General features: G+C 36.1%; 1 protein-coding gene across 4 annotated transcripts in view; it reads right to left on the minus strand.

The window, feature by feature from the left end:
• rgl1 (ral guanine nucleotide dissociation stimulator-like 1) overlaps positions 1-15,966 on the minus strand; it is a 59,089-nt gene that overhangs the window by 23,269 nt on the left and 19,854 nt on the right. For 2 of the 4 annotated variants that reach the window (XR_012383642.1, NM_205637.2), the window contains exon 2: positions 1,797-1,907. Coding sequence is in view for 2 of the 4 variants with exons in the window: in NM_205637.2 (NP_991200.2) it covers positions 1,797-1,907 (111 nt within the window). In the remaining 2 variants the exon portion in view is untranslated. Of the gene's footprint in view, positions 1-1,796; positions 1,908-6,923; positions 7,100-15,966 lie in introns of those variants that run through there. The other 2 variants (XR_012383643.1, NM_001320403.1) reach the window with 2 other exon arrangements.

Below are 15,966 nucleotides of genomic sequence, written 5' to 3' on the forward strand. Positions count from 1 at the left end.
GTCATGATTAAAACATTTAGTTAATATCTTTCCTTTTATTTAAGACATAGGCGTGATGATGTAGGGATACCTATTTTGCTAAAATAAAATACAGGGTCATACCGTAAATATATTCACCATGAAAGATTTTAGAGAAATAACAGTAATGCATAGATAAGGGGTTCCCACATTTGCAGACAAATAAATTAATAAATAAAATCAATTTAAATGGAAGATTGTAATGCATAGAACCTGTGCTTCCATATTTTAAGACAAATAAATCACAATGATTTTTTCATGACAAACATAAATAAATTCCCACAAAAATTAAGACTATTATTAAAGGTGCAATATGTACATATTTGACAACCAGTGGTTGAAATGGGTGTTGCATTCCAGGATCAAAACAAACGCAAGCGCAGGTTGCCAGATTGACGTCACCAACAGCGAGACTATCAGGCCTAAAGGCTGATTTAAACCCTGTTCTAAATAAAAGCAATGACACACGATAGAAGCAATATTTTCCATATTAAAAAGAGTTTTTATTCTAACCAACACCTTGAATTGATTTATTAGAAACGACCTATATTTCTCACATGTGATCAACTGATCACCTCAGGTACACCTTATGTGCTTTATTCAATGTTTAATGCTAATAATGCAAGTTTAAATGGCATTTTACATGACATTTATTGCCATACAACGGAAAACAGCAGCAGATAGTTTACCTCAGATCTTGAAAATAAAATAAACCGATTGAAATTGAACTTAAGACCTGAAAAATGCAAACCAACACATATCAGTGATTCACCATGTACATTTAATAATGTTAAAGAGGTTGAATATGTATTAATTAGATTACAAACCTCACCATTTCATGAGTGAGTGCATATTCTGTGCTTCTAAATGGCTGTATTTCAATTGTTATCGTGTTATAGTCTGGTGCAAACAGCCAAATTGCTTATCACTGTAAATTTAGTCACGTAGCGTGTTGTTAGGATTACGTTTTATTGTATGCAAAAAAATATTTATATAATATTACAAAAATATTTTATGCAATATTTTTTGCTAATTACTAACCTCATGTGGAACTCTGAATCTGTGTCTCATTTCGAAGACTGCTATCGTCCATCAGAGGTCGCATTTCGGTCACGAACGCATGCTTCCTGACTGAATCAATGAAATTCACGGTTTTCCAACAATGCAACCCAGGGTGCTTGATTTTAATTGGGTACGCCGGCATTGGGCAGGTTAAAAAAAAATAAATAAAAAACAGTAAAGCATTCTGGCGTGGAACGCCCATTTTCAAAGCAGAATATCTGACTTCAGCATTGTTTTTGAGATAAACAAGAATGTTCACTTGGCATGTTTCTTAAATATCAGCAAACAAATTATGGTATTTTTATGCTTTAGAAGAGTCAAAAACTTACATACATACAGCATCTTTACATCTGAAAAACCAAATATAAAACTACAGCAAACTATTAAAAAGCTGCAATTGTTCCTCAATAATACATACCACCAGACAGAATTTACATTCTCATATTCTAAGCAAGCTCTTCCTTTTACCAAACAAACACCACTATATAAACTTCCACTTGTTTTTTAAGCAATATTCTAGCCCTAGAGTCCATGAAAACTAATGACCAGAACACCAAAAGAACCCCACGACTAAAATACATCCGCAAACCATAAAACGGTTTTTATAAGGTCACCCGTAATGTGCCCTATACTGTCTGGCCAACCCAGCATGGGCAGGCGAAGTGCTTCTTTAAATAAGAGAGGAAGTCAAATGAGATGAAAGGCTCTGCTCTCACCCCCAGCCATCTTGCTCCTTTGTTAGCGGCCTGCTGAATTTGGACCCTCTTCAGCGTCACGTTGTATATGGCTCCTTCCTCAACCTCCTCTCCCCAGTCCTGCACTGAGCTCTGAAAAAAAGAGAGAAAAACAATACATGTTATGACTTTAGAAATGTCATGGTGTAAAACTCATGTGTCTCAGTTTGGGATGAACAGGAACTCTGGATTTGGTCACACATTATTTTGATGGTCCGATTGTTGAATTTAGGTTACATTGCATCTACATACCAACTAATTCTCATTAGATGATAAGTAGACTGTTAGGATAGGGTAAGTGTAAGTTGACATGTACTTGCAAAGTTTCTTAAAGTCAATTAAATATCTGTTGAAGGAGCAGTGTCAACATATTTTAAGCAGACATTCTACTAATACTCAAATAAACCATCAAAATAAAGTGTTACCCTTGATTTTTTTGTATTAAAAAGGCTTATGAGGAAAAGCAGTGGAGATAAATTGATAACTCATTTAGAGGGAAAAAATGCACAAAAAGAAATGAGATCAGAGCTGGCCTGGGATTTCCAAAAAAAAAATTCAGCCTAAGAGCTTTTACAGATTCTTAACAGTCAAGCAGTTCTCCATCCATCCTTGGAGCTCAAGAACCAAACTCAGGGAAGTCTATAAACACACAGACATGCACGCACACATATTTGCTTTCTGTCAGACACATAAGCAGTAAGCACACACACTACAGTATAATGTAATGACCAGCATTATGATTTGGCATCGAGTCAGACAGAGAAAAAATTGATCCACTCTGCCCTCTTCCAGAAATGACAACAAAACAGAGCCATGGCACTTTGATTTCAACAATGCGGAAAATATGAAGGGATTTGCGGAATTCAGTGGTCTGTCACAGATTTGTTGGAATTTTCACGTGCAACGTTGACAGGAAAATGGTATGCAAAAACAAAACAATGCTTATACGGAATATATTGAAGCGTAGAAATATACAATTAATTTGAACTTCAGCAAAGTCACCAGACAAGCTTCTTGGTTACTACCTTACTATCTCATTAACCACATAATTTGAGTATTCTTGGATGACTATTTAAGTAAAAAAAAATGTTTACAGATTGACATTTTTCTGACCTCATAATTCTGGTCAGTTGTTCTGGAAAATATATACAGATATTTGAATTTAAAGTTAACATATGCTTTCTCTTTGAATTCATGTTTTGAGATTTTGCTTCAAATGTCACATCCATAACTCTGGAGTTGCTCATATACACTAGGGTTGTCATGATACTGAAATTCGGTACCAATCTTTACTGAAGTTTTAAACACAATAATTTCCCGCTAACATTTGAGCACTACTGAGCATGTTCTTAAACAGCACTGATTTGCCATTGTGTTCACGTACTCAACAGAAATGATTGGTGATTGGCCCTGAAGGTCATCAGTTTACCAAACTCACCGCTGTTTATTGAGTGTAAACACAAATAGAGGGACACTGGAGTGTTTCAAAGTCATGTCGATCAGTGGGTTTGTCTATAATCTGACATAAGAGCGACCCACTGATGAATCGTATCTTTAAAATGCTCCAGTGTCCCTGTAGCAGTGGTTATATTCAGTAAACAGCGGTAAGTTTGTGAACTGATGACCTTCACAGCCAATCACAGTCTTTCTGTTGAGCACGTGAACACAACTGCAAATCAGCACTGTTTAGTGCTCAGTAGCACTCAAATGCTAGCAGGAAATGGACGTTTTTAAAACTTCAGCAATGATTGGTACTGAATTCCAGTAACGTGCAATATATGGTTGAATTAAAAAATTACAAATATACATCATATATGATTATAAAAATATACATAATTATGTATTTGATCATGTCGCTTGATTGCGTGTTTGTTTAATCATAAATTAACAAAAATAAAAAAATTTAAAGGTAACAAGCAAAAACTGCAAATGGAACTAGAGCTGGGCGATAACTTGAAATAAATTCAAAATGAAATCAAATTTGCAATTTAGCAAAAGTGTGAAGGCCAGGGGGCTTTCTTGAGCAGAAAAAAAATCTAAATAAAACTAAATAAATCCAAATAGTGTTCGGTAAATAAGCAGAACATTTCACTTCTTTCGTCAATTTATTCAGCAAAACTTCTCATTAATCTAGTTCAGTTACTATGGAATCATTTCACAGTAGGATTTATTTCAAACACTCAACTTAAGTTATGAAGTCAGTTTGGAATAAAAAAAGTGTTATTATGAAATGTGATTTTTCATGTGCTTTAGATGTAGCAGCACCAGAATATAGCCATAGTTCACCGAGAAGTAACCTAAATAGTCATTCATTCATTCATTTTCTTTTTCAGCTTAGTTCCTTTACTAATCAGGGGTCACCACAGCGGAATGAACTACCAACTTATCCAGCATGTGTTTTACACAGCAGATGCCCTACCAGCCACAACCCAACACTGGAAAACACCCACACAGTCTTGCAAACAATCACATACACTACGGCAAATTTATCTTATTCAATTCACCTGTACTGCACGTCTTTGAACTTGTGGGGGAAACCGGAGCACCCAGAGGAAACCCACGTGAACACTGGGAGAAAATGCAAACTCCACACAGAAATGCCAACTGACACAGCCAGGGCTCGAACCAGCGACCATCTTGCTGTGATGCGATTGTGCTACCCACTGCTCTGCCCAGTGACATAAACATCACAGTCATTATCGTCTTTACTTTCCTTATCGAGAAATAAAATTAATCCTTAACAAACACAAGTCTGTGCAGTTACTGCTGCTCCACCTGGAGTTCTGGAGATTGATAAATTGCATTCGATTAATCAGCCAGCCCCAAATTGAACAAAACGTGAACTCAAAACCATATTTTAAGCCATTTGAAAAATATATTTAAACTTAAGAAGCATAGACTGCATATGCAAGAGGCTGTGGGAAAGCTTTAAATGAATACAGATGTTTAGATATTTGACAAACTGTTGACTTCATGCACACTAAAAATGTGACTTAAGGAATTAGTGAGATATTGCACTAAAGATTTCACCAGACTTTTCCACAAAACACTCTAGAAGTACAAAATAAGTTACTGCGCATAAAGGCACTGACTAGTTTGTATGAATTCAACCAAAGTTTTGCAATATATATGTATAAAAGTTCTCAGGCTTTTCATTATGTTGACTCCCATTTAGGCAAGGGGCGCTATAAGATTCTGACGGTATGATAACCTTGGATATAATTATCACGGTTTCACTGTATGGAGATTATTATTGATTCTTTTTAAATTTCTGGGTAAAAAACAAAACCTTTTCCCCCTTTGTACACAATATATTTTAATTTGAGAAGCATTAAAAATATTTTGGAGCAGTAAACATGTCAGGCTAAATAATTCAAATGAATTATGGACTTTCAATTATGGTCTTTATTGGTTTACAAAAACAGATTTTTTTTTTACAATTTAAAACAGCAACTTTGGAGATCTTTTCTGCTGGAGATATTGCTGTCCTAAAAAACTAAAAAAAAATAAATAAAAAAAATCTTACAGATACCTTAGCAACCGTATAGCTGAAAATTTTGACTCTCTTAAAACCTTGACTTTTCCCAACCGCAGTATACCTTGAACACGGTTATCATCCAATGCCTAATCCCATTTTAATGTTTAGCTTAATAGTTGTGTTTTTACATTTCTGTGATCCTTCAATGCTTTTAAAGCAACATAGTCATAATACTTTATCAACCTTGACATTAAAAACATCTCCCTACTGAGTCTTCCCACTGATGTTTCACATTCAGACTATGTGTGCAGTTTTATGCGCCTGAAAGAGTAACTTTCCCTGGAATGAAGAGGATCAGTCTGTCTGTATTTCCCGGGCCGTTTCCTGTACAGTGCATTCAGATAAATACTCAGCTGGATGAGTCATCCAGTCTGCACTCAAAAACAATGGTAGGAGGTCTGCGTACCCCCTGCCTGGACCACAGTCTAAGCACTGTGCTACCCCTTTGTACTGCAAGAAATGTTTTCCAAAGCGGCTTTTAAAGCCTGCTCAGCGGCACAGGCAGATATTGGAGAGGGTGGGGCTACACACAAGGAAACTAAATAGTTTTATTCTCTGAAATAAAGTTATGGTCTATTATGCAGCCACATGGGATGGATTGGATTAGATTAGAGCTGTTTAAAACAAGTTTATTAGTTATTTTGCCAGGTTAATTTATTCAGTTTGTACTTTGTATTGTTTACCAAACAGGTTCTGAATGACTTGTGTTTTATTTCATACTTATTACGATTTTCCAGTTCTTTATTTCATTAGTATATATGCTAAATATTATTATTAGTAGCAGTTGTATTAATGATCAAAGCCATTTCAACACCTAATACAAAATTATAGAACAACCAAATAAAGATAAACAAAAAAGCATAAAATGAAGAATCAGAAGAGTATGCAAATGCATTCATCCTCTAATAAAACAACCATGGACATAAAGATGATTTATCAATTAAACCTATGAACCTTTACACAGTCAGATAAATTAAAACACACATAATAAACACTCTATAGGCTTGTTTATTTTTTTAAAAGGATTGAAAGTGCTAATATGAGACCACAAAACAAATGTGGGAAATTCGAGGACTCTGTTTAGGTCCCTAAAATCCTGTAAACAAACAATGAAAGGATGCTGACCATCTTATCATCCCAAACAGAGACGCCTTTACCCCCCTACAGCCTGCATACAAACACAAAACAACCCCAAAGTCCATGAGAATCGATCCCTCACCGATAACAACAATAACAAGTGGGTTTAAGCCCATCTGTCCGCTTTGTTTTCGTCCACCGAGCCTGGAGGCTGCTCATCACAAAAGTATTTCTAGAGTGTGAAACTAACGGGAACCCCCGCCTACGTGGAGACTCTCAGATCCAAAGTCAGCGCGTGCATAATAAATAGACGAGTGCGAAAGATTATTTCAGTAAAACGCAATCTAAAAACATTATTTACATTCCCTACGACCCCCTCCCCGCCCAAACTCCTTCTTTATCCTCCACTTCACCCCTCCCTCATCCGTCCATAAGCTCAAAGCCGCAAAATCAACAGTGTGCAAGGGGGGCACAAACGAACCGCAACTTCTTACCATTTTAGCTTTCCAAGCGAATTTCATGGTGAGGGCCTCTCTCATCGTCCGGTAGCGGCATCAGAACACAGCCCAAGTCCAGAGAAAATGGGTGAAATGTTTTCAAGTATAGTCCGCAGAGCTCTCCTTCAAGCAGTGCAGTCGGTCACGGATGTCTGGAGTCTCAGCGGCTCCCCTCGCCTCCCCCCTCCGGCTCTGCAGTCAGTCCACCCCCGCTTACTGAAGCACACAGCTCCGCCCACTGCACTCTATAGCCCTCCTCACGCTTGAACTCAGCTGTATTTCTGGTTGTTTTTAGTTCAGTATCATGGAATGAAATTTTAAAACTTTTGAATGACATTAAAATTTTACAAAATGAATTAAAACGCACGAGTGGCCACTTTAAGAGATAGGCCTACTGTTGGTCAACCTAAAATGAAATTCTACAGTTAAAGGGATAGTTCACCCCAAAATGAAAATGTGCTCACTATTTACTCTCCCTCAAGTGCTTCCAAACCATTATGAGTTTCTTTATTCTGCTGAACACAAAATAAATTATTTTGAAAAAAGCTAAAATATCGAACCACTGACCACTCGAACTAACCACTCGAACCACTGATTTGCACTGACTTCCAACAAATGCAGTGGTAGTCAATAGTTACAGGTTTATAGCTTTTTAAAATATCTTCTTGTTTGTTCAACAGGGCCCCATTTCAGAAAGTAGAATGTTAACCCTGAAATGAGAGAAACTCTGCATTTTCTATTTCAAAATGGCAGGTGTGTCAAACTCCAGAAAGCAGGGTAAGTCAAGCCAGTTACGTGTCTGTGTCAGTCAGTTACGCAGACATACAAGTGCATTTTAAAAACTCAATTTTAGAAATATTATCCTAAACTGATCAATTTGAGTAAAAGTGGGAACCTTAAATTAAACATTTTCACTGGACAATAAGTTAAGGTTTTGCATCCTTGTTTTGTCAAATCTGTTGTAATTAATGCAATTACCTCTGAAATAACTTCAAAATTACGGCCAATTCCTCACTTTTCAAGTGAAAAGTCTATAAAGTCTACACACATTATATTACTTATTTTTTATTATACTTGAATATTTAAATACTTAGTATTTTAAAAGTTGCAGTGTGCACGCTTAACTCTGAATTAGTCTACCCAGACTTGATTGACCTAACTCAGATCAGCTGTTCTGAAACCAAAAACTCAAGAGTTTTTAATGTCTCACTAAGTCAAATCAGAGTTCAAGTTTAAACTCCTTACTGAAACAGGCCCCAGAAGACAAGGGAAAGGTTAATAAATGATGACAGAATTTTTAGTTTTGGGTGAACTACATCACCTTTTATTCTTCTTCTTTTGTACAAACACAAAAAAAAATATTTTGAAGAATGTTGGAAACTGATTTCAACTCCAACAGTAGGCCTACTTTTTTCCTGATGCATTTCATTAAAGGCTATTAATTTCTTCTAACTTTCTTGAAAATATCTGTTGTGTTCAACAGAAAGAACAAATGCATTAAGATTCTAAACTTTCCAACTTGTTGGTGAGTGAATAGAAAATGTTTTGGGTGAACAGTACCTGTAAATTAATCACAGGTCATCCAATATCTAGGTGACTTTCAATTTCTTCTGTAAAACATTAAAGATTTTTTAGCTGAAACTGGTGATTCATAAAATGCTGTTTATATTCTGGTTTCATCAAAAATACAGTCAAGAAATGATGTAGAGTTGAAAACTGAGTTGAATACATTTTAATCACAACTAAGAAAATGAATAAACCTGGCATCCTATATAATTTCAAATTCTTTACAACAAAGCACCTGAATTTAAAACCTTCAAGTTTTTGACTTCATGTGAAGGCAGCAGCAGTACTTAATCTTTAATCTACCTTTTATTTACTCACTTTTTAATAATCTTATTCTAAACACATTATGGATCAATAAATTGATCTCTTCTTCCAATACACAGTGGCTTTTAATTGCTCCAGATGGAAGGTTTCTGATGGGACTGGCGACTGAATTCAGACACAATATGAGGAAGGCTGACGCTATAGTTGATTGTCCGATGAAGGGGTTTTCCATCATGCTCCTTCTTCGCAGGACGTCTGGCTTTTCATTTGTTTGAACCTAGGAACTCATCGGAGACAAGGTTGAAATTAGCAGGTGTCATGTGGCCCTTCACTCTCACAAGACACATCCAGCTACACGTAAGCTTCCCAATGAGCAATTGAGACGCCACAGAGAATCAGTGTGTTCATTCATGCAGTCGCACTGGGGAGCACAAAAGAAAGCCGTTCAATGTGCTCTGCCCTTCACATCCATCTTAACAAGACCAGTGGTGAGATCATAAACCTCAAGGGCTAGTTTTATGAACACAAATTCAAAGAGCACTTCCTCAAACTAAATACCATTTACAGCCAATGTTGCTCAATCACAAACATTTAAACTTTATATTAGACTGACTATTATATTGAAATTTAGGTGTTCAGCAGAGTAAATCTGACTAAAAGATGGTAGGGGTGTTATGATCATGGGTTGATTTTGTATAGGTAAGGACAGAGTAGTGTAGCACCTCTGATTAGGTAACATTAGGTGAATCATTGACTAAAATATATTAACAACGAGCAACTCATTTGCTACAGTATTTCTTCATCTTAACATTAAAGAAACTGTTTAAATTTAGTTCAAATTAGCGTTCGTGCTTATTTTTAGAATGCTAAGATGATATAATGCTTTAGAAGTATAATTTTTGTTAGCTGGTAACTAAAGCTGACTAATTTTAGCAAACTGAACCTAATTTTTATGTGTTTAGCACTTACTATTGTGCTTTTGAATGGGGGTTTAACCGTGAGGAGATTTTCCCTGGGAGACTTTCCAAACCCAATTAGAGCACTTTATGCCCCTCTAAATTGATTAACAAGTAGCTCCAGCAAGTGGAACTAGTAAAACATTAACCGAAATTGACTAGGCTCATATATCTTAGTAAATATTTAGATTCATGAGTTTGCCATGTAGCGTTGTCCTTAATTAGATTATTTTTGTTCAGTTTTATACATAAAATTCAGATAAAATAAAATCAAATGTATTTCTTGCAAAACTAATATATTTATTGTTAAAATCATGTTATTAATGAAGGAAATACATCCTTTAAATATAAACTGAATGAGTTTAAAGTGATTTGGTTTCTTTTGTTCAACCAATAAATTCAAACGAATTGCTTTTATAGTGCGTTTATGGCTATTTTTAGTCTTAGACTTTCAATTTTAGGGGTAAAATCCACTGAAATCCTCTAGAAGTACTCATGTGTTTTTGAATAAAATAAGATTAGCTCCAGCCTGATCTCATGAGAAACATAACTACTTTACACTTTGTCAGGTTAGTTGCTAATTTGTACAAATTCATAGGAGTTCAGTCAGACAAAAATGTAAAATTTGTTTAAAAAGGCACGGCACCAAACCCCACTCCTAAACCCAACCGTCATTGGGAGATAGGTAAATCTTTCTAAATTGTACGAACGAGATCGTACAAATTCATACGAATTAGCCACTAAATCAAAAAGTTACGAATAGCGGTGAGATATCGTTGTTTGCTCTAGATGATAAACACCTTTGAACTACCATTGGTTCGTGCTGACGATGCAGTAAGTAGGTGTGGCTCTAAGGGCTCCACCCACATTTAAGGGTCGTTTAAATGTTAAAGGTTTGTTAAATGTTGTTTAGTCCACTGAAGCCAGAATTCTGCAAGTAAAAACAAATAATAGGGTATATGCGGAAGGACTTTTAATTCGTATGTAACCAGGGTCAAGCGCTTCTGGTGAACTGTATACCATTACAAAATAGGCGCGTTTAAAGTCTGTTTTCTTTAAAAATCAGCGATCTCCACTGGATGAGTGATATCTGATACAAAGTGGGTCTCAGAATGAGCACTGCATTAAATTAGGTTTTTCCCCGCCTTCTCTTTAAAATATGAACATTTAATTTACTCCAGTGTATTCAATGGAGCCTCTGTGCTAGCCTGCTAATTATGACGGGAATGTGCATGTTAACAGCTTTTCATCTCGTTTTACACTCGAGCAACTAAATGAATGCCAAAGTCTATTTAACTGATTATATTTTATTTACATTACAACATCGAAGCTGTAAAAGGAACCGTATAAAATGGAAAAAAAGTCACATTAACCATTCACCGGAAGTTTGTCAGTATGGGAAGAAACAGTAGCTCTGCATATACCGTATTACGTTCTGGAAATTGTTGAAATTGTTGTTCTTTTGTATAAAATGCTATAACCGTGACATAAGAGTATTGCAGAGCCTGTGCAAACAAATCAATATTGTTATGAACAGATTTTTTCTCAGACATGTCAATAGCTATGTTTCCATTAAAAAATGCAAATTAACTTCATGCGCAAAACTAGAATATTGCAAAAAGACATGCGAAAAAGGCAGCGTTTTTCATCCAACAAGTGAAAGAGAACAAAATCGTCACTTCCTGATTAACTGGCGGCAAATATTAACAGTAAAAACAGAATTTGCTGCAGTATGAGAAGCTGTGTCAATCTTTTCTCTATTTAATAAATGACTTGCGCCTCAGAGGACGATGCCAACATGTAATGAACGTGGTGGCGTTTGAAGGCCTGAGACAAGGAGCGCAGCTGCTCTTGACAGTTTTTGAGGTAATTAATAATATAACAACACTAATACTGAAACGTATAAGACGTTTTAGAAAGACCAAAACAACATGTCAGATGTTTTACACTGTGCTCAGCCTGCTGGTTTTTCCATTCACACACATTTTTATCATCACATGATCTCTTCTAACAAAATCACATGACTTTTTTAAATGCGCAAACTGGAATTTGTTCGGTAAACGTGTTTCCATCATAGTTTATGCACATTTTTTTATCAAAGAAGAAATTGATCCTACTCAGTTATGCGCACACATTTTTTATGCACATTTTCAAAACTTACACGCATCTTAGCATTTCTATTAATACTTTTTTTAATGCGCATATTTAAAATGAGCATTAAATTTGGTGCATGGAAGCATAGCAATTGTCTCATCATTGATTTTTTTTATTCAGAAGAAACTGTGCAAGACCTTTTTACAATGCTCTCAGCAGTAAAGTTTTTGCTAACAGTATTTTTCTCTACGAGTATTTTACATTTGAACAAAAAAATAAAAGGGAACTGATTTATATGACTTTTTTCAACTTTTTTGGAGTAACAATCGCCAGTTGTAGAGTCTGGTCCAATAGCAAATCATTTTCAATCTATAATTTCCATTGACATGGATCTTAGTCGAGGGCTTTGGTTAATCCCTGTCGTTAGTGTTCTAGACTGTGCTTAATATTCTGGAAACCTGGACCAAGATTGCATTAGCAAAACTACATGCATGAAACCACAGGACAACCTATCACAAGACTCCTTCAAGTTCAAACCACATTACGTCACGCAACATTAGCCCTCTACAGTCACAACAAATCCACCAAGTGAAGTGTTTTTAAACAGGGACCCCCTCTCATGTACAGAGGAATAGGTCCGGTCAGAGAGATGGCCGGTCAGCAAGGCCAGCGGGGCTCCAGAAGGGAAACCCTCAATCTCTGGGATCTGCTCCAGTTCCCAGGCTGGTCTGGCTTGGTGTCCTAGGCTCGGCTGCTCCTCGGTGCCTCTGGGAAGCGTGGAGGAGCAGTGGGAGAGGTCGCGACCCTTTGGTCCTCCTCAAGGGACAGCTGTTTGCCCTCAAAGGGGAGTGATGTCATTGCAGTGCACAACAACAAGACCTGACAAATGGCAGGCGTTTGGGCTGGACCCGGCTGACGTGCACACATGCACACGCACACATACTCACATGCACACACACACACACACACACACACACACACACACACACACACACACACACACAACGCTGATGTCATACACAGCTTTAGCCCTAGGGAATAGTTACAGTAAGTATCTGTATGCAATATAAGCACAGCACCACCGCATCACCAGTAATGGCGGACTAATCTGATTTCATTCCTAGTTGTCAGAATTAAATGCAAAAGAGTTCGAGGTTGTTATTTAAAAAAATCTGTACTGATTGATACAAATTTGCTAAAATGCAACCTGTTTAACCCTCTGTTACTGTGGCAGAGAAGTTAAATGTCTTTTTTATGACAACGTGAAACTAGAAAAGTTAAGTTGGTAGACAAACTTTATGGAGGCTTGAGAAAGCCTAGTCTGAACTTTTGAGGTAGGTCTAAAGTTTAAACAGCTGCAGTAGTTTTTATGGAGTTTGAAACAGTCTGCATAGAGAGATATCTACGTATATATTAGCTGGTTTCTAGTATGGATTGGTATGTTTCTTACTAGGCTGTTGATAGGGGGTTCTGAGTGATTGATTAGGAGTTGCTAAGTGGTTGCTAGGGTGTTCTGAATGGTTGCTAGGCACTTGCTAAGGTGTTGCTAGGTGGTTGCAAAGGCATTGTTAGGTGGTTGCTAGATGGTTGCTAAGGTGTTGCTAGGTGGTTGCTAAGGTGTTGCCAGGTGGTTGCTAAGGTGTTGCCAGGTGGTTGCTAAGGTGTTGCTAGGCGGTTGCTAAGATGTTCTAGGTCATTGCTATGGTGTTGCTAGGTGGTTGTTAGGGTGTTCTGAGTGGTTGTTTGGCGGTTGCTAAGGTGTTCAAGGTAGTTGCTAGGTGGTTGCTTAGGCATTGCTAGGTGGTTGCTAAGACGTTGCTTGGTGGTTGCTAAGGCGTTGCTAGGTGGTTGCTAAGCGATTGCTAGGCAGTTGCTAAAGTGTTCTGAGTAGTGGCTAGGCAGTTGGTAACATAAACTAGCATGGTTCTAGTATGAATAAGCCTGTTATTAGCATGGTTTTAGTATGAATTAGCATGTTGCTAGCATGTTTCTAGCATAAGCTAGCATGTTGTTAGCAAGAATTTAGTATGAATTACCATGTTGCTAGTATGTTTGTAGTATGAATTAGCATGTTGCTAGTATGTTCATAGTATGAATAAGCATGTTGCTAGTATGTTTATAGTGTAAATTAGCATGTTGCTAGTATGTTTCTAGTAAGAATTAGCATGATGCTAGTATAATTAGTATGTTTCTAGTATGGATTAGTATGTTTTGATTTGTTGTTATATATTCAATGTAAAGTCAATGGCAGCTTTTTTTAATGGAAGTCTATGGGACAGTTGCTAGGGTGTCTTAAGTGGTTGCTAGGGTGTGGCTAGTATATTTAAAGGTCATCAGTGATTGGCAGATTGGTAGTCTGAGTTAAATGAGCTCAACCTTAAGTTTGTATGACAGTCCAATGTTAAGTCAATAGGACTTTTCCAAAATTTCCGACAGTTTTGGGAGAACCTTAAGTCGGATCAGTTGGAAAAGTTATAGCAACTTAATTCAGTATAGTTTGGAGGTTTAGACTTAGGTTGGTGGTTATAGTATGAACGCTCTAGGAGATGCATCCTTAAAATAGTCTAATTATTATTGATAGTTTAATAATAAATGTATGTAGTATAACAGTATGTTGGCTTTCTCAAGCCACCATAATTAGTTTGGGATACTGTACACAAACCAAACGTAGGAGAAAACAGGGACGAAAGTAATGTTGGTCCTCCTGACAACACTTGCTTTTAGGCTAACAGTAAATTTTTCATGCAGCCCTTGACACAACTGCCAAATATCATTTGATTTTATCACTGTGTCCTGCGTTTAGGTCTGAATTTCAGTTTTTAAGTGCAGAAAGTAAATTATTGTACTTTTTTCCTCATCACAAGTTGTGCTTCTCTTATCATGTGTCAAAATAATGATCAATCTACAGGTTATTTAGTGCAATAACACATTCTTAAGTTTGCAATGTCTGAGCTTTTCAGTTTAAAAGTAAATCAGGTTTAAATGACAAGAGTTACTGTGGGGATGAAAGTAACACTGTTATTTATGGCCCACTGCTAATAGCTATGCCTTATTTTTCAGTTCCACATTAGAGTTTTCAGTGTTTCAACTCAGATGTTTTATCAAATGAATGCATACTCAAACATAATCAAATTAATTGAATTTCTTTTTTGTTGGACTACTTTTGAAACATTTGATGGAACTGAAATAAAAAAAATACCATTTAATATTTTTTGCAAAGATAAAGACAAAATATGTTTGCAGTTGACATATTAACAATGTCAAAGTCAGATATATTTAAAATAAACAAGACTAAACCAGTAAATCTAGCAATTGTTGTTACTTTTGACCCACTTGTGTGTTACTTTTGTCCCGACGGACAGGGTAACGATGTGCAATTTATGTTTAAAGTGAAGTTATTTTGAAATTGTTCTACATTGAGGGTAAACAATTTTCTGTGGAATCTATAGTAAATTACTGGCAGCAGTTACCCAGTAACTTACTTTAAATAAATTACAACAAAATACTGTATTTACATTTACAGCACCATTGACCTTGCTATATATGTATTTATAGAATTGTATGTATATCTTTATTGTAAAATATACAGTAATTTTCACAATGTAACTTGAAGAATACAGTAACACTGCATAACTGTCCTACAGTAAAACACAATTCATATTACAGTTAAATACTGTGTAATTTACAAAAATTGTTGACAGTGCTTTTACAAAATATCACCTAAAATTAATATACTAGTTATGCATTAGTAACTACAGCAAAAATACATTTGTCTAAAATATTTCTTTTACAAATACCTTATAATGAAAAATGGTACTTTCATTACCATATCTTTTCACAATTTCAGAGCAAGACATCTTTTCAAAATATATAGCCTATTTAATATCAAATAAAAAAAAAAATTCTGATAAACGATAAACTTTAACTCCAACTTTTCTTCCCACTTCTGAATATCTAAATAATAATAAAGTGTCCGAATGCCGGACTTGATATGCTGAAAATTCACCTACCCCACTACAGGAGTGTAAATATCAAATACACGTTTTTCACAAAGTTGTGTATATTTGTGTTTATGTTATAAACTCATATTATTCATTCATTCATTTTTTTTCGGCTTAGCCACTTTATTAATTCAGCATATGCTTACGTAGCAGATGCCC

This window comes from Danio rerio, chromosome 8 (genome assembly GCF_049306965.1).
Source record: "Danio rerio strain Tuebingen ecotype United States chromosome 8, GRCz12tu, whole genome shotgun sequence".
Taxonomy (NCBI): Eukaryota; Metazoa; Chordata; class Actinopteri; order Cypriniformes; family Danionidae; genus Danio; species Danio rerio.